This window comes from Eubalaena glacialis, chromosome 7 (assembly GCF_028564815.1).
Source record: "Eubalaena glacialis isolate mEubGla1 chromosome 7, mEubGla1.1.hap2.+ XY, whole genome shotgun sequence".
NCBI lineage: Eukaryota > Metazoa > Chordata > Mammalia > Artiodactyla > Balaenidae > Eubalaena > Eubalaena glacialis.
Genome location: NC_083722.1, coordinates 35,333,276 through 35,361,070, shown reverse-complemented (window position 1 = coordinate 35,361,070; position 27,795 = coordinate 35,333,276). Strand labels below are relative to the sequence as shown.

The 27,795-nt window shown below is 45.0% G+C and overlaps 1 protein-coding gene across 8 annotated transcripts in view; it reads right to left on the bottom strand.

Moving 5' to 3' along the window:
- The window catches only part of MOCS1 (molybdenum cofactor synthesis 1), a 42,961-nt gene that overhangs the window by 14,899 nt on the left and 267 nt on the right, over window positions 1-27,795 (bottom strand). For 4 of the 8 annotated variants that reach the window (XM_061196265.1, XM_061196268.1, XM_061196271.1 and 1 more), the window contains exons 2-3: window positions 20,606-20,747; window positions 18,989-19,156 (exon numbers count right to left, since the gene is read on the bottom strand). In XM_061196265.1, coding sequence (XP_061052248.1) covers window positions 18,989-19,156; window positions 20,606-20,747 — 310 coding nt within the window. The remainder of the gene's footprint in view (window positions 1-18,988; window positions 19,157-20,605; window positions 20,748-27,795) is intronic. The other 4 variants (XM_061196266.1, XM_061196269.1, XM_061196273.1 and 1 more) reach the window with 2 other exon arrangements.

The following is a 27,795-nucleotide window of genomic DNA, read 5'->3' as shown; positions in this document are numbered from 1 at the left end:
ACCTTTTCCCATTAAGCAGTGCCATACAGAATAGCTAATATCCTCAGGGGAACAAACTTACTGGCTAAACTAAGGAGACCCTTGAGAAGTACAACCAGTGCTTCCCCCACCAAAAACAAAACAAAAAAACCCAAAACACCTCCAACCCTCTATATATATCAATAGAAAAGAAATGATCAAACAGACCAAGAATGTAAGATAAACATAAATACAATCAAAGAAATAACAGAAGATATTAACAATATGAAACAAAATTTTTCATTATAAAAGGGAACAAGGGCAAGTAGTTAAAAACAGTGAAACAAAGAACAGTGAAACAGTGAAACAGTGAAATAAAGAACACAAGAAATAAGTTAAATGGTAATATCAACACAGGAGAAATTGATGAGTTGGGAGGTAAGATTAAAGGGCTCTCCCAGGAAAAAAGAGGAAGAGAATAAGATACCAAAATATATTTTAAGAACTGTGGAGGCCCTAAGTAGAATGAGCAACATCCAGATAATAGAAGTCCCAGAAAAAAATTAAACTGGAGAGAAGGAAGTAATATCTGAAAACATAATAGAGTAATAAAGAAAAATTTCCCCAAATGTAACACAAATGTAATAGAATGAAAGGACGATTTCACTGAATGCCAACAGGACAGATGAGGAAAAGCCTATCCTAGACACATTATAGTAAAATTTAAGAAAATCAAATAACAAAGGCAACACTCTAATAACTTCCAGAGAAGAAGAGTATATTACCAAGAGCAAAACCCAGACTGACATCAGACTTTTCCCACAGCCAGACTGACTGTAAGGAGACAATGCAGTGACATTCTTAACATAATGAAGGAATGAACCTTGAACATAAGATTTTAAAAGCATTCAAAATATTATAAAACTACTACTTTAAAACATTTAAAAAACTACCTGGTACATCAGATTTAATTAGATTCACCACCAAAATTAGAGTCACCATTAGACCCACATCAAAAAACTTTTAGAGGAAATATTCAAATAAGAAGAGAAACAAATTCAGGAGATGCTGTAAGAATTATGGAAATTATGAATGATCAAATACCTTGGTAAAGTTTGTTGTTATCTTAAAAGGCAGAGCGTGTGCTTACAAGAGATATAGAGGGGCAGACTATTTGAAATGACCTGAAAGAAAAATTATAGAAAATATCAACAATACAGGTGGGGGAGGGTTGAAAAAAATCAAAGGCCTAAGAGTGTGCTAAACTTTTTGCCTTGTTAGGAAGAAAAAAGGGGGAGGGTCATTTATTTAAAAGCCAAAAAGGAGGAAAAAGAAGCACAAAAAAAGTATGACAGATAAAAAAAGTGTAGAAATGAGTCCAACTATTTCAATAATTACAACAAAGGCAACCAGAATAAACTTGCCAGTTAAAAGTCAAAGATTGTCAAATTTGATCAAAGTAACAGCTATGTGCTATTATAAGAGACATATCTAAAGTATAATAATACAGAAAGGTTTAAAATGAATAGATGAAAACAGATAAAAACAGCATACTAAAGCTAAAAGCAAGCTGATATAGCTTTAGTAAAATAAAATACACAGACCTTAAGACTAAAAGTATCATTATGGAGACCTACTACATAGTGACAAAAGATCCAATTTATGAAGAAGACATAACAATTCTAACCACATATGAACCTAATAAAACCACCTCAACTATAGATAAAATAAAAGCAACAGGACCTCTGGGAGAAACTAACAAATCCACCTACTTATTTATTATTGGCAGGCCAAGCAGATAAAAAGCCAGCCAAGATCGACATAACCACAGGTTTGGGAAATAAAATTAACCAGCTGGATCCAATGAACAAATATAGACTTCTTCATGTAATAATTAAAGGACAAGCTCCTCAAGTATATAAAAAACATTTATAAAAACTGCCAATATACTACGTCATAAAGCAATCCTCAATAAATTTAAAAGGATAAGTTTCATAGAGATAAGATTCTCTGAGCACAATATAATTATACTTTAATAAAAATATGAATTAAAATCCTCATATTTTGAAATTAAAAACACTTATAAATATCTCATAGATCAAAGAAAAAATCAGAATAAAAATTAAGAAATACTTAGAACTAAATGGTATGAAAACAATAGGCTACATTAGGACAGAAACAGAAATAATGAAATAGAATACGAATATACAATAAGAGGTTCAACAGGTTCAAAAGTTGGGTTGTTGAAGAATAGCACAATGGACAAACCTCTTGCAAGACTTAACAACAAAAAGAGATAAAGACACAAATAAACCACATTAAGAATAAAAAAGACAAAACTGCAAGTAAAACTAAGATAAAAAGATAAGAAAATATTACCAACAATTTCATACAAATTTGACATAATAATGGCAAATTAAAAAAAAAAAAACTACCAAAACTGACTCCAAAAGTAGAGAAGTTGAATAATACAGTAACTATTAAAGAAATTGAAGCTGCAATTAAAAATCTCCCTGCAAATAAAATACCAAGCACAGACAATTTACACGTGAGCTCTACCAAACTTTTAAAGAAGTGATTACCACCAATGTGATGGTGTTAGAAGGTGGAGCTTTTAGGAGGTGATTAGGTCATAAGGATGGAGGGATTAGTGCTCTTATAAAAAAGATCCTACAGATCTCCCCAGCATCTTCTGCCTTGTGAAGATATAATACAATGAAAAGTCTGTGACCCAGAAGAGAGCCCACACCTGACCATGTTGGCACCCTTATCTTGAATTCCAGCCTCCAGAACTGTGAGAAATCATTTGCTGTTCATAAGCTACCCAATTTGTGGTATTCTGTTTTAGCAGCCTGATACACTACCTAACTCATTCTTTGAAATTTAATACCACAAATCAGTTAAGGCAGGCATGAAAAAGAAAAATCATACACCCATTTCACTCAAGGATATAAATGCAAAAACTTACACAAAATATTAACAAACTGAACCTAACAGTAGACAAAAGCATAGCAGACCATGCCTAGGTTGAGTGTATTCCAGGTACAATATCAGAAAAGCGATCAATGTCATTCAGAGTAACAGAGTAAAAAAGAAAAATCATAGGTCATCCTAACACACATTAAGAAAGTGTATAATTAAAAAAACAAACTTAGTACTAGGAAGGGAACTTCATTACCTAAAAGTTATTGTGAAAAATATAATTTGTGAAAAAAACTTCTAAGAAACATCATTCTAAAACTAACACAACATTGTAAAGCAACTATACTCCAATAAAAATTTAAAAAAGAAAGAAAGAAACATCATTCTAAATGGGGAAACATTAGGAGTATTCTTCTATTACCACTATTATTCAACATTGTACTTGAGATCCTAGATATTGTAATAGGACAAGAAAAGGAAATTAAAGGCCTAAAGATAGGAGAAAAAATTATCTTTAGTTGCAGATGATGTGGTTGCTAGTGGAGAAAACGCCAGAGACTCTAAACAGACATATTATAGCATTGATAAGAGAGTGATAAGAATATCAACCACGACAATAATAGAAAATATAATTTTAAACATGACACTGTAACTCTCAGGATCCTAACATAAAGCAGAATTCATCCCAGATGGTTAAAATAAAGAATTTAATGAAAGGACTACTCACAAAGGTGTGGGCAGACTTAATGGTCTCAACAATGAATAGTACAGCACTCAGACTAGCAACACTAGGGATCCATAACCATGCCTAGGGCCAAAAGGACCTGGGGAGGAAATTAAGTTAGGAGTCCAGTTAAGTCACCATGGAAGATTGGCTGCCCTGTAGGAGTTTTAGCTCCGAAGGAAACTTAGCTACAGTCAAAAACCCAGCGTAGAAATAGAGCAGGGAGCAGGAAAAAAAAAAAAAAAAAACCTGATCTCATTGGCCAAACCCATCAGGAATCCAACAGGCAAGGGACCCTGGGTGATGTAGTCCCTAGGGGCCAACTACCTAGAGCAAAGAACAGGGCAAAGGAGGGAAATGGCTGTGGGAAGGTGGGGATGTGAACAAAAAAATGTCAATTCCCCCCAACTTGATACAATGCAATTAAAATCCCAACAGATACACAAACAATGAACAATCTGTAAAGGGAGTTACAAAAACTATTCCATTTACAACAGCATCAGAAAGAATAAAATACTTAGGATTTAACTTAACCAAAGAGGTGAAAGACTTGTACAATGAAAACTACAAAACACTGGTGAAAGAAATTTAAGAAGACATAAATAAATGGGAACACATCCCATGTTCATGAATTGGAAGACTTAATATTGTTAAAATGTCAATACCACCCAAAGCAATCTACAGATTCAACGCAATCCTTAAAAAAATCCCAATGATATTTTTTGTATAAATAGAAAAACCCATCCTAAAATTCATATGGAATCTCAAGGGACCCCAAATGATCTTGAAAAAGAACAAAAAACTGGAGGTCTCACATTTCAATTTCAAAACTTCCTACAAAGCTACAGTAATCAAATGTGTGGTATTGGCATAAAGACAGACATAAAGACCAATGGAATAAAACAGAGCCCAGAAGTAAATCCTCACATATACGGTCAAACGATTTCTGACAAGGGTGCCAAGACCATTCAATGGGGAAAGGACAGTCTTTTCAACAAATGGTGTTGGGAAAACTGGATATTCGCATGCAAAAGAATGCAGTTGGACCTAAATGTAAAACAATAAAACTCTGAGAAGAAATCATAGGAATAAAGCTTCATAACATATCCAAGAAATCGCTGCCAAATCCAATGACCCAAAGGCACTGGCAACAAAAGAAAAAACAAACTGGACTTCATGAAAAATTTAAAAAATTGTACATAAAAGACACTATCCACAGAGGAAAAAGGCAACTTACAGAATGGGGGAGATATTTGAAAATCATATACCTGTTAAGGGATTAATATCTAGAATAATAGAGAACTCCTAAAATTCAACAACAAAAACAACCCAATTCAAAAATGGGCAAAGGACACAGAGACATTTTTCCAAAGAAGATGTACTAATGGCCAATAAACACATGACAAGATGCTCAACATCACTAACCACTAAGGAAATACAAATCAAAACTATAATGCAATACTACCTCACACTTACTAGGATGGTTACTATAAAAAAAAACACCCAGAAAACAACAAGTGTTGGTGAGGATGTGGAGAAACTGCAACCCTTCTGCACTGTTGATAAGAATGCAAAATGGTATAGCCACTGTGGAAAACAGTATTGAAGTTCCTCAAAAAACCCAGAATTACCACATGATCCAGCAATTCCATTTCTGGGTATAAACCCAAAAGAACTGAAAGCAGGGTCTCAAAGAAATATTTGTACATCCATCATCATAGCAGCATTATTCACAATAGCTAAAACATAGAAGCAACCCAACTTGACCAATGAATGAATTACCAAAATGTAGCGTATTCATACAGCGGAATATAATTCAGCCTTAAAAAGAAATTCCTCAATATGTCACAACATGAATAAACCTCGAGGACGTTATGCTCAGTGAAATAAGCCAATCACAAAAAGACAAATACTGCGTGATTCCACTTATACGAGGTTCTTACAGTAGCCAAAATCATAAAGCTAGAAAGTATAATGGTGGTTGCCAGGGGCTGGGGAAGAGGAGAATGGGGAGTCATTATTTGATAGGTATAGAGTTTCAGATTTACAGGAGACTGGGAATAGATGGTGGTGATGGCTGCATAAATGTGAATGTGAATACTTAATACCAATGAGCTGTACATTTAAATAAGCTGGTAAATTTTATGTTATGTGTATTTTAACACAATAAAAAAAGAAAAAACAACCCAACAGAATTTTCCAGGGAACTTGGTAGGCAGATTCTAAACTTTCCATGGATGGACAAAGCTTAGAATAGCTAAAGCACTGCTGAAGAATAAAAAGGACTTGCCTTATGAGATAATGGACTTATTATGAAGCTACGGAGATTAAGACTGTATGATACTGGCATAGAGGTAGACAAACTGAATAGAACAGAACCCAAAACAGACCAATGCACACATGGTAGATTTATGGAGGAAGTGGGAAGTATTCAATAAAAGGAACTAGAAAAAATGATCATTCACATGGAAAAAATGAAACTGGATTCCCTGAAATTATCCACAGATTAACTAGACTTAAAAGCAAAAAGCAAAACTAAATATTCTAGTAGAAAAATAGGTAGTTGTTCTGACCTTGGGTGAGGTGTTTCATTAATAAGTACAAAAAGCACTAAACAGGGCTTCCCTGGTGGCGCAGTGGATGAGAATCTGCCTGCCAATGCAGGGGACACGGGTTCGAGCCCTGGTCTGGGAAGATCCCACATGCCGCGGAGCAACTAGGCCCGTGAGCCACAACTACTGAGCCTGCGCGTCTGGAGCTTGTGCTCTGCAACAAGAGAGGCCGCGACAGTGAGAGACCTGCGCACCGCGATGAAGAGTGGCCCCCGCTCGCCGCAACTAGAGAAAGCCCTCGCACAGAAACGAAGACCCAACACAGCCAAAAGTAAATTAATTAATTAATTAAAAAAAAAAAAGCACTAACCATAAAAGACAGAACTGACAAATTCAAGAACTACTATTGTCAAAAGAATTGTTACACAAAGTATGGCTTGTTTTTCAAATTGGAAGAAGACATTTGCAACATACATCAAGAACTTGGAACAAACCAAAATGAAAGGATAAATAACCAAATAGAAAAATAGGCACATGATATGATTTGGTATTAAAGAGAAAAATAAATATACATGGCTAATAGGCGACAAGATGGCTGACCTCATTCTAAACAAGGAAGTACAAATCAAGACCACAATAAAACAGCATTTAATACCCAGTCCACTGGCAAAAGTCCGGAATGATAATACTGAATGTTGGGGAGGATCCAGGGGATCCTTATGTACTGCTGGGGAGAGTGTAAAGTAGCACAACCACTGTTAAGACAATGCCAAATTGTTTGCCAAGATTAAATATTCACATATTCAGTAACCCAGCAAATTCCACTCCTAGAGAAACTGTATACCAAGACACATGAATGAGAATACAAGCATTTAAAGCAGCACTGTTTATAATATCAATAAACTGGAAACAACCCAAATGTTCACTAACAGGAAGTGTGGTATATTCATTTAATGGAACAGGAGATCGCAGAGAAAATGAACTGCAACTCTGGATGACATATGTTAATTTCAGTTGCGTCAAAAAGAGTAATTCCTGAAAGACTGCACACAGCATGATTCTTATAAAGTTCAAAAACACCATCTCATTTTTAAAAAGCAAGGGAATGATAAACACCACATTTAGGAGTGTTTCCTTGGGAGGGAGGAAGTACAGGGTAGGAAAGTCCACAGAGGTGGTTAAAGATTCTTGCCAGGGTTCTGATTCTTCCAAAAAAATTGATGAGGTAGTGGGTTTCCTTAGGAATTCATAACATTATTAAAACATGTAAATAAATTTGTATGAATAAAGTAAAAAAGGCCATGCACGGATCAATAATGAGATTATTTCACAAACCCAGGATCATGATTTAATCTAATTCTAGGTAACTAGAGTCCATCAAAAATAAAATGAAACAAAAAACTTAACGCGATAGGGGCAAGATGGCAGAAGAGTAAGACACGGACATCACCTTCCTTCCCACAGATACATGAGAAATACATCTACACGTGGAACTGCTCCTACAGAACACCCACTGAACGGTGGCAGAAGACGTCAGACCTCCCAAAAGGCAAGAAAATCCCCACGTACTTGGGTAGGGCAAAAGAAAAAAGAAATAACAGAGACAAAAGAATAGGGACGAGACCTGCACCAGTGGGAGGGAGCTGTGAAGGAGGAAAGGTTTCCACACACTAGGAAGCCCCTTCGTGGGCAGAGACTGCGGGTAGCAGAGGGGGGAAGCTTCAGAGCCACGGAGGAGAGCGCAGCCACAGTGGTGCGGAGGGCAAAGCGGAGAGATTCCCGCACAGAGGAGCGGTACCGACCAGCACTCACCAGCCCGAGAGGCTTGTCTGCTCAGCCGCCGGGGTGGGTGGGGGCTGGGAGCTGAGGCTCGGGCTTCGGTGCTAGCCGGGAGGGAGTCCGGGAAAAAGACTGCAGCTGCCGAAGAGGCAAAAGGCTTTTTCTTGCCTCTTTGTTTCGCGGTGCGCAAGGAGAGGGGATTCAGAGCGCCGCCTAAACGAGCTCCAGAGACGGGCGCGAGCCGCGGCTATCAGCGCGGATCCCACAGCAACAGGGACGCAGAGGGAAAAACGGAGAGATTCCCGCACAGAGGCTCGGCGCCGAGCAGCACTCACCAGCCCGAGAGGCTTGTCTACTCACCCGCTGGGGCGGGCGGGGGCTGGGAGCTGAGGTGCGGGCTTCGGTCGGATCGCAGGGAGAGGACTGGGGTTGGCTGCGTGAACACAGCCTGAAGGGGCTGGCGCACCACAGCTAGCCGGGAGGGAGCCCGGGAAAAAGTCTGTAGCTGCCGAAGAGGCAAGAGACTTTTTCTTGCCTCTTTGTTTCGCGGCGTGCAAGGAGAGGGGATTCAGAGCGCCACTTAAACGAACTCCAGAGACGGGCGCAAGCCGCGGCTATCAGCGCGGACCCCAGAGACGGGCGCGAGCCGCGGTTATCAGCGCGGACCCCAGAGACGGGCATGAGACGCTGAGGCTGCTGCTGCCGCCACCAAAAAGCCTGTGGGCGAGCGCAGGTCATTCTCCACACCGCCCCTCCCGGGAGCCTGTGCAGCCCGCCACGGCCAGGCTCCCATAATCTGGGGACAACTTCCCCGGGAGAGCGCACAGCGCGCCTCAGGCTGCTGCAACGTCATGCTGGCTTCTGCCGCCGCAGGCTCGCCCCGCCTCCTCCGTACCGCTCCCTCCCCCCGGCCTGACTGAGCCAGAGCCCCCGAATCAGCTGCTCCTTTAACCCTGTTCTGTCTGGGCGGGGAACAGACGCCCTCAGGCGACCTACATGCAGAGGCGGGTCCAAATCCAAAGCTGAACCCCGGGAGCTGTACGAACAAAGAAGAGAAAGGGAAATCTCTCCCAGCAGCCTCAGAAGCAGTGGATTAAAGCTCCACAAACAACTTGATGTGCCTGCATCTGTTGAATACCTGAATAGACAACAAATTATCCCAAATTTAGAAGGTGGACTTTGGGAGCAGGATATATTAACTTTTCCCCTTTTCCTTTTTTTGTGAGTGTATATGTGTATGCTTCTGGGTGAGATTTTGTCTGTATAGCTTTGCTCTCACCGTTAGTCCTAGGGTTAGGTCCGTCCTTTTTTTTTTTTTTTTTTTTTTTTTTTACTTAAAAAAATTTTTTTTCCCTAATAAATGTCTTCTTAATAATTTTTTCCTTATTTTCTATTTTTAAAAAATTTAAAAAAAATTCTTAATAAGTTTTTTCATATATTTTATTTTAAAAAATTAAAAAATTTTTTTTCTTAACAAATTTTTTCTTAATAAATTTTTTCTTATTTTTAGTATAAAAAATTAATAAATCTATTTTTAAAAATTAAAAAAATATTTTTTCTTAATAAATTTATTCTTAATAATTTTTTTTCTTTTTATTATAATTGCTTTATTTTATTTTATTTTATCCTCTTTCTTTCTTTCTTTCCATTTTTTCTCCCTTTTATTCTGAGCCGTGTGGATGAAAGGCTCTTGGTGCTCCAGCCAGGCATCAGGGCTGTGCCTCTGAGGTGGGAGAGCCAACTTCAGGACACTGGTCCACAAGAGACCTCCCAGCTCCACGTAATACCAAACGGCGAAAATCTCTCAGAGATCTCCATCTCAACATCAAGACCCAGCTTCACTCAACGACCAGCAAGCTACAGTGCTGGACACCCTATGCCAAACAACTAGCAAGACAGGAACACAGCCCCATCCATTAACAGAGAGGCTGCTTAAAATCATAATAAGGCCACAGACACCCCAAAACACACCACCAGACGTGGACGAGCCTACCAGAAAGACAACATGCAGCCTCATCCACCAGAACACAGGCACTAGTTCCCTCCACCAGGAAACCTACACAACCCACTGAACCAACCTTAGCCACTGGGGACAGATACCAAAAACAACGGGAACTACGAACCTGCAGCCTGTGAAAAGGAGACCCCAAACACAGTAAGATAAGCAAAATGAGAAGACAGAAAAACACACAGCAGATGAAGGAGCAGGGTCAAAACACACCAGACCTAACAAATGAAGAGGAAATAGGTAGTCTACCCGAAAAAGAATTCAGAATAATGATAGTAAGGACGATCCAAAATCTTGGAAATAGAATAGACAAAATGCAAGAAACATTTAACAAGGACATAGAAGAACTAAAGAGGAACCAAGCAACGATGAAAAGCACAATAAATGAAATTAAAAATACTCTAGATGGGATCAATAGCAGAATAACTGAGGCAGAAGAACGGATAAGTGCCCTGGAAGATAAAATGGTGGAAATAACTACTGCAGAGCAGAATAAAGAAAAAAGAATGAAAAGAACTGAGGACAGTCTCAGAGACCTCTGGGACAACATTAAACGCACCAACATTCGAATTATAGGGGTCCCAGAAGAAGAAGAGAAAAAGAAAGGGACTGAGAAAATATTTGAAGAGATTATAGTTGAAAACTTCCCTAATATGGGAAAGGAAATAGTTAATCAAGTCCTGGAAGCACAGAGAGTCCCATACAGGATAAATCCAAGGAGAAACACACCAAGACACATATTAATCAAACTATCAAAAATTAAATATAAAGAAAACATATTAAAAGCAGCAAGGGAAAAACAACAAATAACACACAAGGGCATCCCCATAAGGTTAACAGCTGATCTTTCAGAAGAAACTCTGCAAGCCAGAAGGGAGTGGCAGGATATACTTAAAGTGATGAAGGAGAAAAACCTACAACCAAGATTACTCTACCCAGCAAGGATCTCATTCAGATTTGATGGAGAAATTAAAACCTTTACAGACAAGCAAAAGCTGAGAGAGTTCAGCACCACCAAACCAGCTTTACAACAAATGCTAAAGAAACTTCTCTAGGCAAGAAACACAAGAGAAGGAAAACACCTACAATAACAAACCCAAAACATTTAAGAAAATGGGAATAGGAACATACATATCGATAATTACCTTAAATGTAAATGGATTAAATGCTCCCACCAAAAGACACAGACTGGCTGAATGGATACAAAAACAAGACCCATATATATGCTGTCTACAAGAGACCCACTTCAGACCTAGAGACACATACAGACTGAAAGTGAGGGGATGGAAAAAGATATTCCATGCAAATGGAAATCAAAAGAAAGCTGGAGTAGCAATTCTCATATCAGACAAAATAGACTTTAAAATAAAGACTATTACAAGAGACAAAGAAGGACACTATATAATGATCAAGGGATCGATCCAAGAGGAAGCTATAACAATTGTAAATATTTATGCACCCAACATAGGAGCACCTCAATACATAAGGCAAATACTAACAGCCATAAAAGGGGAAATCGACAGCAACACAATCATAGTAGGGGACTTTAACACCCCACTTTCACCAATGGACAGATCATCCAAAATGAAAATAAATAAGGAAACACAAGCTTTAAATGATACATTAAACAAGATGGACTTAATTGATATTTATAGGACATTCCACCCAAAAACAACAGAATACACATTTTTCTCAAGTGCTCATGGAACATTCTCCAGGATAGATCATATCTTGGGTCACAAATCAAGCCTTGGTAAATTTAAAAAAATTGAAATCGTATCAAGTATCTTTTCCGACCACAACGCTATGAGACTAGATATCAATTACAGGAAAAGATCTGTAAAAAATACAAACACATGGAGGCTACACAATACACTACTTAATAACGAAGTGATCACTGAAGAAATCAAAGGGGAAATCAAAAAATACCTAGAAACAAATGACAATGGAGACACGATGATCCAAAACCTATGGGATGCAGCAAAAGCAGTTCTAAGAGGGAAGTTTATAGCAATACAAGCCTACATCAAGAAACAGGAAACATCTCGAATAAACAACCTAACCTTGCACCTAAAGCAATTAGAGAAAGAAGAACAAAAAAACCCCAAAGCTAGCAGAAGGAAAGAAATCATAAAGATCAGATCAGAAATAAATGAAAAAGAAATGAAGGAAACAATAGCAAAAATCAATGAAACTAAAAGCTGGTTCTTTGAGAAGATAAACAAAATTGATAAACCATTAGCCAGACTCATCAAAAGAAAAAGGGAGAAGACTCAAATTAATAGAATTAGAAATGAAAAAGGAGAAGTAACCACTGACACTGCAGAAATACAAATGATCATGAGAGATTACTACAAGCAACTCTATGCCAATAAATTGGACAACCTGGAAGAAATGGACAGATTCTTAGAAATGCACAACCTGCCAAGACTGAACCAGGAAGAAATAGAAAATATGAACAGACCAATCACAAGCACTGAAATTGAAACTGTGATTAAAAATCTTCCAGCAAACAAAAGCCCAGGACCAGATGGCTTCACAGGCGAATTCTATCAAACATTTAGAGAAGAGCTAACACTTATCCTTCTCAAACTCTTCCAAAATATTGCAGAGGGAGGAACACTCCCCCAGCTCATTCTACGAGGCCACCATCACCCTGATACCAAAACCAGACAAAGATGTCACAAAGAAAGAAAACTACAGGCCAATATCACTGATGAACATAGATGCAAAAATCCTCAACAAAATACTAGCAAACAGAATCCAACAGCACATTAAAAGGATTATACACCATGATCAAGTGGGGTTTATTCCAGGAATGCAAGGATTCTTCAATATACCCAAATCAATCAACGTGATACATCATATTAACAAATTGAAGGAGAAAAACCATATGATCATCTCAATAGATGCAGAGAAAGCTTTCGACAAAATTCAACACCCATTTATGATAAAAGTCCTGCAGAAAGTAGGCATAGAGGGAACTTTCCTCAACATAATAAAGGCCGTATATGACAAACCCACAGCCAACATTGTCCTCAATGGTGAAAAACTGAAACCATTTCCACTAAGATCAGGAAAAAGACAAGGTTGCCCACTCTCACCACTATTATTCAACATAGTTTTGGAAGTGTTAGCCACAGCAATCAGAGAAGAAAAAGAAATAAAAGGAATCCAAATCGGAAAAGAGGAAGTAAAGCTGTCACTGTTTGCAGATGACATGATACTATACATAGAGAATCCAAAAGATGCTACCAGAAAACTACTAGAGCTAATCAATGAATTTGGTAAAGTAGCAGGATACAAAATTAATGCACAGAAATCTCTTGCATTCCTGTATACTAATGATGAAAAATCTGAAAGTGAAATTAAGAAAACACTCCCGTTTACCACTGCAACAAAAAGAATAAAATATCTAGGAATAAACCTACCTAAGGAGACAAAAGACCTGTATGCAGAAAACTATAAGACACTGATGAAAGAAATTAAAGATGATACAAATAGATGGAGAGATATACCATGTTCTTGGATTGGAAGAATCAACATTGTGAAAATGACTCTGCTACCCAAAGCAATCTACAGATTCAATGCAATCCCTATCAAACTACCACTGGCATTTTTCACAGAACTAGAACAAAACATTTCACAATTTGTATGGAAACACAAAAGACCCCGAATAGCCAAAGCAATCTTGAGAACGAAAAATGGAGCTGGAGGAATCAGGCTCCCTGACTTCAGACTATATTACAAAGCTACAGTAATCAAGACAGTTTGGTACTGGCACAAAAACAGAAATATAGATCAATGGAACAGGATAGAAAGCCCAGAGATAAGCCCACGCACATATGGTCACCTTATCTTTGATAAAGGAGGCAAGCATATACAGTGGAGAAAAGACAGCCTCTTCAATAAGTGGTGCTGGGAAAATTGGACAGGTACATGTAAAAGTATGAAATTAGAACACTCCCTGACACCATACACAAAAATAAACTCAAAATGGATTAAAGACCTAAGTGTAAGGCCAGACACTATCAAACTCTTAGAGGAAAACATAGGCAGAACACTCTGTGACATAAATCACAGCAAGATCCTTTTTGACCCAGCTCCTAGAGTAATGGAAATAAAAACAAAAATAAACACATGGGACCTAATGAAACTTAAAAGCTTTTGCACAGCAAAGGAAACCATAAACAAGACCAAAAGACAACCCTCAGAATGGGAGAAAATACTTGCAAACATAGCAACTGACAAAGGATTAACCTCCAAAATATACAAGCAGCTCATGCAGCTCAATATGAAAAAAACAAACAACCCAATCCAAAAATGGGCAGAAGGCCTAAATAGACATTTTTCCAAAGAAGATATACAGAGATGGCCAACAAACACATGAAAGGATGCTCAACATCACTAATCATTAGAGAAATGCAAATCAAAACTACAATGAGGTATCATCTCACACCGGTCAGAATAGCCATCATCAAAAAATCTAGAAACAATAAATGCTGGAGAGGGTGTGGAGAAAAGGGAACACTCTTGCACTGTTGGTGGGAATGTAAATTGATACAGCCACTATGGAGAACAGTATGGAGGTTCCTTAAAAAACTACAAATAGAACTACCATACGACCCAGCAATCCCACTACTGGGCATATACCCTGAGAAAACCATAATTCAGAAAGAGTCATGTACCAAAATATTCATTGCAGCTCTGTTTACAATAGCCAGGACATGGAAGCAACCTAGGTGTCCATCATCGGATGAATGGATAAAGAAGATGTGGCACATATATACAATGGAATATTACTCAGCCATAAAAAGAAATGAAATAGAGGTATTTGTAATGAGGTGGATGGAGTTAGAGTCTGTCATACAGAGTGAAGTAAGTCAGAAAGAGAAAAAGAAATACAGTATGCTAACACATATATATGGAATCTAAGGAAAAAAAAATTTAAAAAAAGGTCATGAAGAACCTAGTGGCAAGATGGGAATAAAGACACAGACCTACTAGAGAATGGACTTGAGGATATGGGGAGGGGGAGGGGTGAGATGTGACAGGGTGAGAGAGTGTCATGGACATATATACACTACCAAATGTAAAATAGATAGCTAGTGGGAAGCAGCCGCATAGCACAGGGAGATCAGCTCGGTGCTTTGTGACCACCTAGAGGGGTGGGATAGGGAGGGTGGGAGGGAGGGAGATGCAAGAGGGAAGAGATATGGGAACATATGTATATGTATAACTGATTCACTTTGTTATAAAGCAGAAGCTAACACACTATTGTAAAGCAATTATACTTCAATAAAGATGTTTAAAAAAAAAAAAAAAAACTTAACGCCATTTCGAAAATCTTTAATGGCTCTCCATTGCATTAGGCCTCTTATGGGCGGTAAGCTGTGAGAACTGGATGCTCCATAATTCATTTCTTCAACATAACGGAAGAAAGGATGGAGGAAGGACAAAACCACAAAACAGGGAAAGCCTGCAGGACTGAGTGATTCTCCAACTAAGCTGTCATCTGACAGCGAAAGTCAGTCTTGAAATTAGAATCCAAAATAAGTCCTCTGCAAACACTGCCGACACTATCACAGTATTGATACTTGTATGTTTACAGGCATACCTTGGGGATATTGTGGGTTTGGTTCCAGACCAATGTAATAAATCAAGTATCACAATAAAGCAAGTCACATGGATTTTTCTGGTTTCCCAGTGCATGTAAGAGTTATGCTTACACTATACTTTAGTCTATTAAGTGTGCAATAGCATTAATCTAAAAAAATGTACATACTTTAATTAAAAAATACTTTATTGCTAAAACTTACTACTATTAAGCCTTCAGGGAGCTGCAGTAGTAACAAAGATAACTGATCACAGATCACCATAACAAAAATAATAATAATGAAAGTGTTGGAAATATTGTGAGAATTACCAAAATGTGACACAGAGATACAAAGTGAGCAAATGCTGTTGGAAAAACGGCGCCGACAGACTTGCTCGATGCAGGGTTGCCACAGACCTTCAATTTGTAAAAAAACGCAGTATCTGTGAAGAGCAGTAAAGCAAAGCACCATAAAGTAAGGTGTGCCTATAGTTCCCCTCTTTTAATTTCTTTTGGAAAATCTCAAACCTTCACCATCCAACGTGGCAGCTGCTAACTACACGTGGGCATTTACATCAATGAAAATAAAGTTCCAAATTCAGTTCCTCAGTCACAATAGCCGCTTGTGAAGCCCAAGGCTGGCTACCTCATCAGACAACACAGATAGAGAACATTTCCATCACCCCAGAAAGTTGCATTGGACAGCGCTGCCTTACACCCATGAAAAGGAGGGAGGAGAGGAACTTGTCCATACACAAGCCGGGATGGAGGAGTGCTGGAGCGTCTTGGGGTTGGTTGGAGGGGATCACAGACGGCTGACAGAGAGCTGAGCGGTCTTCTCAGGCGGAGATCGACAACACCAGTCCCGGGGCTGACAGCCTCAGGCAGGGACCCGGAGTGACCAGGACACTCGGTGAAACCAGCAGCCCCCTCACTCTGCGCCCCCGGGGTGGGGTCCCTCGAAATTCTCAGCTGGGACGGGGGGACAAGTGCTTATGAACATCCCAGCTCTGACTGCTGCACCCTCCCCTTACCCCAGCCCTTCTTCCCTAATAGCCCCACCTGCCCTGCCCTTCGCAGTGGTTTTGCTCTGAAGAAGTACCTCTGGGGAGGATCAAAGGAGCTAGGCTGGGAGATGTCAAAGTGTTAGCAAGCACAGCAGCTGCCATTCGTCTTGGAGCACTGGGGGAGGGCTTGGGGAGGGGTAGAGTTCCCAGCCCCCCACCCCTGTCCCATCAGTGCACACCCTTAAAGCAAGAGATAAATCCTCCAAAGTCAGTCACTGCAGCTGGTCCCTGTCCTAACCAGCATCTATGTGGTGATAAACCCTTGCCAGCCTCACGCTATCAGCCAGGACCAACAACCCAGGGCCATCAGAGCAGGAAAGTCTGTGAGGTGACGAGCGCATAGATTAGGACACTGAGGCCCAGGGTGGGGCAGGAACCTGCACAAGTTCACACGGCCAGGGGGTGGAAGAGCCCAGAGCAGGAACAGGGCTGCCGCCTCTCCTGGCTCCCTGGCCTCCTACTAAGCAAGATGGTGGCTTCCGTGGAGACTCTGCATCCTCCCGTCTGTGCTCAGTCGCCCCTCTCTGACCAGCAGTGATCACAGGCTCGCCCACAGGCCCTGGACAGAGGGCAGATGAAGTGCCCTGACTGAGGGGGCTGGGGCCTGGCAGCCAGCCAGGTTTGGGGGCTGGGGCCTGGCAGCCAGCCAGGTTTGGCCCTTTCCTGGAACCCAGGCTGCTTTTCAGGCTCTGAGGAACTGCCTGAACAGGGGGTCAGGTCAACTCCCCTGGGCCAGCATGTGTAGCCTAGGAATGATGGCAGGATTCCAGGTCAAGTGATCGGTGGGGGTGGGAGGGAGCTGGCCACAGGGAAGGAGGGAGGAAAGAGCTTGCAAGGATCCCTGGGCCCCTCCTCGGGGCTCCCACAGCACCTGGGCTCCTCACCAGATGGCGGCAGGCTCCAGGGGCTGCTTCCGCCAATGGGCTGGGGGTCCCTGAAGGCAGGGCCTGCGGCTCACTCCCCTCCGACGCCAGCACAGTGCTGGGCACATAAGGCGGCGTTCCAGAGAACGTTTACTGAACCAGCAAGTGAGGCAGAGAGCTGGGGGCTGGGAGATCCCACCCGGAGCAGCTGGAGCCGGGGCCTCAGCAGTCAAGAACATGGAAACTTATTTTCCTCGGATTCCATCTTTTACAATTAAATGCTCATGGTCTCTGCCTGACCTCGGGGCTTAGAACCAGCATACGGCGAGAGGCTCTCCTGGGCCACACACAGCACTCGCCACTAGCTGGGCATTTCCTTCTCATTTCCTCCCAAGGTCCACCCTATAAGGTAGGTTACCCTCTCTGTCTGAAGGCTTAGGACGGACTTTAAAAGTTGCTCAAGATATACTACTAGTATGAGGTGCAGCTGAGATTCACACGTGGACACGTCATCCTTCAGAGATCGTATTTTGAACCACCTTCACTCATCCAGCAAACACCAGTGAGCCCCAACTGTGTGTCAGGCGCTTCCCTAGGTGCTCGAAACACAGCTGTGAACAGAACCTGCCCAGCTCCGTGAGAGCTCTCATGCTAGTTAATAAGAAGACAGACAAAAACCAACCAAATAACACCACGTGGTAGAGTAGGATTGCCACACTTTTTCTGTTAAAAGGCCAGACAGTGAACACTTTTGGCTTTGCTGGCCATATGGTCTTTGTGGCAACTTAGCTCTGCAACAGGGGAGATACGTAAATGAGTGCGTGTGGCTATGTGCCAATAAAACTTTATTAATGGACAGTGAATTTAAAATTTCATATAATTTTCAAGCGCCACAAATGTTATTCATTTTTCTTTTTCAATCATTTAGAAATATAGAAACTAATCTTAGCTTGCAGGTCGCACACCCACAGGTGGTGGCCCGGTTTTGGCCCATGGGCTGTACTGTGCCAACTCCTGGGAGACAGAGCAACTGGGGTATGTGAGGGGGAATTTAGACAGAGCGGCCAAGGAGGCCTCCCCAAGGAGATGACACTGGAGCAGACCCCTGAATGAGGCAGGCAGGGAGCCCTGTGTTCCTGGCAAAGGGAACAGCATGTGCAAAGCCCCGGCAGCGTGAATGGAGGGGAGGATGGAGGCCAAGTGGCAGGAGAGAGGTCTCTGCGGTTGACGGGAACCAGATCACGCGGGCCTCCAAGCCCTGGTGAGGACTTTAGTCTAAATTTGACATCAAACCACTTGGGCTCTGGCACTTACTAGCTTTGTCACCTTGGGCAAGTTATTGTACTTCTTTGTGCCTCAATTCTTTACAAAATGGGAATAATAATGGTACCTCTCTCAGAAGGCGTAGGACTCTGTGAGCATAACGCCCGAAAGGAGTGTTAGCTTCTGATGTTAATATTGGAGTCCAGCTGGATGAGGCACGAGCTGGGAGAGGTGGTGGCAACTTTTGCCAACTCACCCACGATGTCCACCACGTCCGGCCGAATGAGCGGCTCCCCGCCCGTGAGTCGGATCTTGTCTACGCCTTCTTTCACAAAGAGGCGGGCCAGGGTTAGGATCTCCTCTGTGGTCAGCAGGTCTGCCTTGGGGGTCAGAGGGACACCGTCCTCGGGCATGCAGTATTGACCTGAGGGGAGGGAGGGGACGTGGAGGAAGGAAGTGACTGCAGCGATCAGGTTGCGATGTCGCCAGTCCCCAACTCCCCCACCAGGCCACAAGTGTCTCCTGAACCCCTCCCCAGCCATGAGGAAAGACCCGGCCAAGTCTGAGGTGGCACAAACCCTAGGCCAGATTCTCTTTGGGGCTCACCACTCTCACCTACAGAATTTAACACCCTTTCCCCAACTGGCCTTGCTGTCCCTCAGGGCTTAAAGATGATAAATGAGGCTGACAGCTCAGCCTGGCTGGAGGTAGGGCAGGCCGAGACACTGGCCCCTCAGCGAGGGGCCGCTGGGTGGGGTCTGCCTGGAAGGCCAGGGCCCTGGGCCCATTCCTTCTGCCATCGTTCACCTCCTTCATTTCATCTGGTTTTGACAAACAGGGACCCTTCTCTGTGTGTCCTAAGGTGAAGGAGGCTGGGAGGTGCTCCCTGGCCTGGGCAAAGCTGCTCTCCTCTGTGGCTACACATGTTCTCACACCCAGTCTATCTCCTTCAGGTGATCATCAGTCCCATTTCACAGGCTGGAAAACTGAGGTACCGCCTGTTTAGAGCGAGGTAGCAGAAGGGGATAAATGAGGCGAGCCCTGGCCGGTGAGGGGGGCACCACCTCCTCCCATCAGATCCCATGGTACGGGTTTAATCAGTACCAGTGGTCAGGATCCGCTAGGGGCTCATTCAGTCAAATCAGTGAAGGGTCCAGAATTGGTCTTTTAAGATGGAACAGATTAGGTAACAACATCAGAACATCGGTACTGCACGTAATGAATATTGTTTGGTTAAACATTTACTACACATGCATGTATTTACTGGGCCATGAAGTAAATATATTTCTTACTGTGAGCTACAGTGAGAGAAAGGAAGGAAGAAGAGAAGGAGGGAGGGAAGGAAGGCAGGACAGATGGACAAACACACTTCGGAAGTCCCTCCAGCAGTGGATCTGGCCCAGAGCACTCCGCGTGGGGTTATGAAACAAGGACTCTGTGTACTAGCCTGGTCCCAGACAACTCGTCTCAATGGACTGGGGTTAGGGTGTCTTTATAGCTGGCACTGCTGCCTATCTCACTTGTTTACATCGTCCAGCAGTCCCCATGCCACGTCCTGAACCGTGGGGACCGCAAGGAAACAGGAGGGAGGGGAAAGAGCCCCGAAGAGTGGGAGATCCCAGGCCAACCTCAATCCTAAACCCAACAGCAATTCTGTTCTCCAACCTAATCCCAAGTAGAACCCAGCTTCCAGGATCATAAAACTCACCCTTGACCCCTACCTTGCCCCTGAACCCCACCTGGCAAGCAAGGAAGAAGGGCAGGTGGAGTTTTCTAGAAAGAGGAATGGGGAGGATTGAGAAGGATTCCTAGACAGGGGGTGATTTCAGGGGCTACTGCAGCAGAGGGACAGGAGCCCAGGAGGGCGACTCACATCTGAGGTTGCACTTCTCAGTGAGGGAGATCCGCAGGTAGCTGTGACGCCGGCCGAAGCTGTCGGTGAGGAAGGCAGAGAAGGGGGCTGCATGCTCCCTCAGGAACCGCCTCCGTCCGGACGGCACCTGCGACAACAGGGGCTGGGGGAGAGGTGCGAGGAGAGCCCACCTGGGGAGAGCAAGCCTTCTCCCCTCGACCATCCCCTCCCTCCTCTCTGACACCCGTGCACACTGCTAGCCTTTCCATCCACATGGGCTCCGCAGTCCTGGGGGTCTGGTATTCTCCTCTTATTCACAGGTTGGGAAACAGGCCTGGAGGGAAGGACCTGCCCCTCCAAGGTCCTACACTCAGCCCCAGGGTGGAGGACCCCTGCAGGGGTGCAGCTGCCTACCGGCTGGGCAGCAAGGCAGAGGGAAGGGCACTAAGCCCCAGCCGGCCCCCACCTCCTCCCTGTTACCCCTCCCTCAAAGGAAGCCTATCTGGGAACAGCCATCTCTAGCATCTCTTGGATGGGTCACTGGGAGGGCAGGTACCATTTGGCACCTGGCAATCATGCCACCAGACAAGCACGTCCAGAAAGGAGGAGGGAGACAGCAGGTAGCTGAGAGGGAAGGTGGCCTGGGACACGGAAGCCACTTGTCCAACCCAGGCCTCCCATTCCTTACCTTGAGCTCGAAACAAAGTCACTCACTGTGAGGGAGGGGGTGTCACACAAGCTGCCTCCCCCTTGGGGATGGGGGGCTCTCTGGGGCCTCCTCACCACGCAGGAGGACCCAACAGGCCACACCCCCAGGAGCAGCCGGGGGCCACGCCCAGCTGGGGAGGGTAAACCCACGGGGAAGGCTCCCCTCCCACAGAAGGCCTTGCGGGGAGGACAGCACACTAGGGGGACCTGCAGAGGGAATGAGGCCACCAGCCCCCAGGAAGAGAGAATGGAGGTGCCAGGATGGCCACCACACTAACCCCGTGCCCAGTTTAGTCCTTATCCTTCACCCACCCATAGCCAGAAGAAAGGATTAAGGGCCCACTGTTTGGGGTATAAGGGGAGGAGATTGCCCGAGGCTCCCCGCAAGGCCCAAACTCATCCTGGGGAGAGAAAGGAGGCAGCCAATCTCACCCTTTCCTAAATCTGAACTAGCTTGCTCTCTCCCCCCTTCCCCACCCCCCCAATTTAGAACACAGCCCTGGGTCATGACATGTTGATGAGATAACTGCTCCACAGAAGTTAACGTTTGCAAGGCATCTTAAGGTTTCCAAAGAATGTTCTCTGTTCCATCCCCACACCTAAAGGGATTATTATAACGAACTCTTGAATGGGGTCCAAGAACACCCCTGGCAGAACCAGGATTCAAATCCAGGTCTTCTGATTCCAAGTTCTAAATTCTTTCCCCTAGTTGCATAGGGTGTGTCCAAGAAGGTACACGGGATGGTACATAGGGCGGGGAGAAGTCATTTCTCTAGAATCTTTAGAACAAAGAAATCATGACTGTGGTGGTCATCCGTGAGGTCTATGGATAAGATTCTGGACTGGGGACACACTGGGAAAGTTCTCTAACTCCTCCAGGCCTGCTCTCCCAGCTGTTAAATAAGAACACAGTTGTGGGCTAAGGTTGTCTTGCTGTAAAGGACGGGGCTAGTCAGGACACTGGTAGGGAAACACCCAGGATTCTCATGATCTTGTAACCTAAGAAAGCAGGCCTCCAGCCCTCCTGAGGTCCAGGAAGAAGAAACATTTACTTCAGAGACCTTCTCAGCCCTGGCTACATGTTAGAACCATCTGGGGAGTTGAAGAAAAAAATTCTGCTGGAGACCAGCTGAATTCAGATCTCCAGGTGCTGTGTTTTTCACCTCTCCAGGTGATTCTAATGTACAGTCAAGGGCCACTGACTGACTCAGGAGGTAGAAGGGATACGAGAGAGAGCAGGGGGTGCTTCATGACTCTCCTGGGTCCATAAAACTGACCTCGCTCTGCCCGCCCCAAGACCAGTTTCCCACGTCCTCTAAGAAACCCTGCTCACAGCCCCGTGACGAGAAAGTAGCCGTCATTTCTCTAAACTGCAGTCTGAAATAATAACAACAGTGTTCCTCCTTCCCTACTCACCCCACAGCCTTTCCACCAGTACCCTTGGGGGTGGGGCAGGGACGCTTCAGAATCACGTGTCCCATCCTGGGACTTCCCTGGTGGTGCAGTGGTTAAGAATCGGCCTGCCAATGCAGGGGTCACGGGTTCGAGCCCTGGTCCGGGAAGATCCCACACGCCGCGGAGCAACTAAGCCCGTGCACCACAACTACTGAGCCTGTGCTCTAGAGCCCATGAGCCACAACTACTGAGTCCACACGCCGCAACTACTGAAGCCCATGCGCCTAGAGCCCGTGCTCCGCAACAAGAGAAGCCACGGCAGTGAGAAGCCCGCGCACTGCAATGAAGAGTAGCCCCCGCTCACTGCAACTAGAGAAAGCCCGCGCACAGCAACAAAGACCAAACGCAGCCAAAAAAATAAATAAAATAAATTTATTAAAAAAAAAAAAAGAGTCCCATCCCCATCGGCCACCACAGTCCAGGAGCTGACACCTGGGAATCAGCAGCTATTCACAAGTCAGTGATTTGTTAGTCCCCCCAGACCTCACCTCCTCACCTGCCAAGATGCCCTCCTCACCCTAATCTTCACATCCTGGGAGAGGTGGCTGGGTGAGGGAGGAGCCAAAATAAAGCCGGGAATAGGGAGCAAGTGAGAGGACCAAGGAGCATGACTCAGCAGAAACCGGAGAATGGAATTAGGCCCTCTGTTCTGGCCATGGGAGGGGCAGGCCAGATTTCACTTTTGAGACCTGGAGTAACCTTATCTGGATTCATTCAGACTCTGTACAGCCAGTAGCTGACGCAGCTACTGACGTAGCAGCCTCCTAAACACTCTCTCTCTCTCTCTCTCTCTCCCCCCCCACCCCGCCCCCGCCAGGATTGCAAACTCCGCACTTGGGTATTACCTGCCTCCTCTCTCCTCCAACACTGCATGCCCTACTTTCCTTCTTCCATTTTTTTTCTTCCCTTTAAACTCCCTGGAGGAAAAAAATATCAGCACCGGTCAAAGGAGCCCAGAATCCTGAGAGAATTACTGGGCAGATTAGACGGCAATGCCTCTTGCCCAGGAGGGGCTGGGACATGTCAGAGGCAGAACACCCTTAGCTGCTCGTATTTCCCGGCCCCGGCCTGGACCAGGCTGTTTCCCCTGGGTGGGAAGCCTTCCTGCCTGACTCTTGTTTCCCGGTGTCATAGCAGGTGTCAAACCGCTGTGTCAATGAACAGACAGGCAGGCCCCTAATCCAGAGGGAAAGGTGGTGCGTGGAAAACCCAGTTACACTGGGGTTGCCATTCATTTCTAGGCTGGTCTCTACTGTCAAAATGGTTTAGCCTCGTACAGTGGTTCTCAGCTTTTGTTACACATCAAAATCACCTGAAGACCTTCTAAGACGTGCTGATGCCAGAGCCCCAGCCCAAAGATGCGGACTCAACTGCTCTCTGGGATGGGGCCCTAGTGGTTTGTCTGAAACGTCCCTGTTCAGTTCTGCAGCCTAGGCTGAGAACCACTGGCCCTGCCACACCAGGACCCAGTGCCATTTTAATCCGGGGTGGCTGCGGTTCTGAGCATAGGCTTTGGGAGCAGGTAAACTTGAATTAGAGGCCTGGCTCTGTTCCCAGCTAGCTGTAGAGCTAGTCGCCTACCGTTCTCTAAGCCTTAGCTTCCTCGTCCATAAAGTGTGGACAATTATCCTACCTAACGCAACTGGAGGAGCTCCTGTCACACAGTAGGTGCTCAGGAAGTGACTGCTCCCATTCTCTTAACCTAACTCCTACTTACAAACATCCATTCATCGTGTATCCATGGAGGGGCACTCTGTGTGTGTGCTGCGACTAGTTTTCCCACTCTTGTCAGCTTCCCTCGTCTTGCAAAGCCCTACTCAATGGCAGAGGGCCCAAGGCTGGGGTTTCAGACCTGCTGTCCCACCACTCAAAGCAGGACAAGTGAGGTCTGAGCTTCCCAAGAACCACAGATACTAGTGCTACAACCAGGAACTAGGCAGCCTACCACATGCTACTGGTTATATCTTGTCTACCAACCCAGTGCAGACTGGGATGGAGTGGGGAAGAGTGGTAGGAAGGAGTTAGTTAAAGGAAGGACCCTGCCCTCAAAGTGCCTTCTCTAATATTCACTAACCTTGGGCCTTTGATCTGAATGATAAAGGCCAACCCCCAAACAGCTCTGGAGTGTAGACACTAGGGGAGCAGGAGAAAAAGAGCACAGGCCAAACCCAAATATCAGTGGCCCTGATTTACCTGCTCTTTGGGAGGATGTATACCCAGGGTGGCTCAAAATTAATCTCTATTAAATGAGGGGACCTGGCAAAGTGCCCAGCCCCAGGCCTTGACCTCCGCTCCCCCTCCAGCCCCACCCTAAGTGTGAGGCCTTCACACCTGTGGCTCCCAGCAAGGATAAGTCACACTTCGCTGAAACAAAGCTGTTGAGGAGCTGGGCAGGTTGGAAGTCCAGGCAGCCCCCTGAAAGGTCTCCTCTCCTTCCGCGTGTGACTGCCCCGCCCCGGCCCGCCTCATGTACCCAGTCCCTTCCTGCACAGACCTCTCCCACGTGTGTTCTCTCCGGCCCCCTGAACAGCTGGGTGCCTTTGCCTGACACAGAGTCATCCTTTCCCCTGCCCCTGCCCCAAGAAAGCAGGCCCAGGACCTGAGGCCAGCCCCTTGTCGTCCCAACAAAGCCTGCATGGAGCCTGAGAGGGAGAAACAAGGGTGTAGTGCTTGCAACTGGGGGAAGCCCTCTGTCCTGCTGCCCCAACCAGGCCGGAGGGAGCTGTGTCTCCCCTACCCGCCTCCCCTTTGCCCCTGCAGAAGCTCCTCGATCTGCCCCGGGACCAAGCCCAATGCCCCCATCCACTGTCCTCACAGCCAGCTCCCTCCCCTCACTGCACATCTCTCCCACACCTACACCCCGACACACAGACAACACCCAGGGGCTTTCCCCCGTCTCTCCAAGCACTTCCCATCCCAAACCAGATCTCAGGGCCCCGTGTAGGGTATGGGGAAAGGCACCCTACAGGAAGGGAAGGGAGGACAGGGGTTCCAGATGCCCCCACCCCTGCTCCTGCCAACTGGCAAGCTCGGTGGATTGGTTGAACATACCTCTGAGATTCTCCTAAGGACATTCTGTGCCCTCCCCCACTGTGTACAGATGAGCTAGTCCATCCCACTGGTTTTAAAGACAGGAAGAGAGGAGAAGAGACAGGCCCAGGAGCCACGTCAAACTAGGGGCAAAGCGAGCATGAAAGCTTGGGGGTGCCTGTCCAGTGCTCTGTCACGTGCACCCTCACCAGATCTGTTTCAAACAGCCAAAAAATACCTGCTAACTCTACTGCCTGCAGAGCACCGGGTAAGCACTGTACCGAGAAAGGCAGGGGAGCACCCAGCACCCAAGGAGCAACCTGTCTGCTGAGGATAACCCTGGTGGGGAATGTCCAGGGTGGGAGGTCTGTGATCAGATAGTTGACAGAATGACTATCCTGAGTGTCCAGGTGGGAGGGGACTTAGGGGACACAGTATGTGGCAATGGCGGCAAGCATAATAATTACAACAAACATGTGCCATACACGTGCACAGCACGTACATGTGCCAGGTTTTGCTCTAAGTATATATATATATATATATAAAAATTATATTAACTCCTTTAAGCCCTATAACCACCTTATGAAGTAGACACTGTTATTCCCATTTTACAGAGGAGAACACTGAGGCACCGAGAAGACTTGCTCAAGTTCACACACCTAATAAGTTGTAGGGCTGGGATTCAAACCGAGGCATTCTGAGTCCACCTTCTTACCTGCTAACTCTACCTGTCCTCATGGTGTAAAGGAAAGGGTAAGAGCAGCCTCTCTTTTACTCTCCCCGCAGAAAAGAAGCAGGAGCACAAGTGTTAGAGTTTGAGCTCAGGTTCCCTTACTTTACAGCTCAGGGACTCCGGGGAAGTTAACTTCCATGAGCACCCTCACCTGAAAATACAAACTCTACTCACTTCACATGGTTTATTGTGAGGGCTGAGAGAGACCACGAATGAAGCCACTTAGCACAGGATGAAAGGCACAAAGTAAATTAGAGGCAAGGGGGAGAAGAACCTTCCCTTTTCCTGAATTCTTTGAAGATCTCTCATCTTTGCTTTCCCATTTTTCCCTCCACGAAGTTCAGAGTTCAAGGATACTGACAACCTTCTCCACCTCCCAGAAATGCGATCTGCTTATCTGAGGAACCCGGGGGTGGGGGGAAGGGGGGATCAGATCTGGGGAAAGCAAGTTAGGCTGAGGCCCTCGCCCTCAGGTGCATGATCTGATGAATCCCAGAACTTGAAGCCCTGAGCCAGGAGGTGGGAAAAGAATGACCAGATCAGCCTAGAAAAGGTGTCACCAAATGAAAAAGATGCTTCTCCCCAAATGATTCCCTGACAACATGGGCAAAACAAATTTAAAACTTCTTATGCCGGAAACTCCTCTGAGATGCTGTTAAGGACTGAGGGGGGGCTATCCCAACCCTAAAGAGATAGCAGAGTCCCTAACCTGCAAGAGCCCAGATCCTGACTCCATTCTGCTCTAGAAAGAGACTGAACCCTCCTAAGGGAAATGAAGATGAAACAAAAAGAGTCAGTGAAGGACGGGTCACACAGCCCTGTGACTACAAAGTGACAACTGACTACTGGCAGCACCAAGGTGACATTTTTAGTCAGTGCCACACTATGAAGTGGGGTGTCACAAAAACACCTGATCACACACAACCTCCACTGGGGGGCAGGGAGGAAAATGTTTAAAGAAGAGGCTGGGTGTGAGGCAGGGCTGAAAGGGGTACTAATAACATCTCATTGGTCCCAGAGTCCTGCCGCCTGCTCCCGCATCTCTGGGAGTCACTCAGACCTGGAAGGGGGTTGCACGGATGGGTGGGCAGGGAGGTTTTTAAGCCAGGCCCCAAGGAGCGCCCCACCCCGCCACCCCTCGTTGGGATACCAGGTGAGACTGGTCAGTCTATCTAGAAAACATCATTCCACTCCCCTCCCCACCCCTAAATAAGCGCTGAGGAGTCCCTCGCAGAGGCGGACACCCCTCCCAGAAGCAGCTACCGCGGACGGGCCGGGGTGCTTC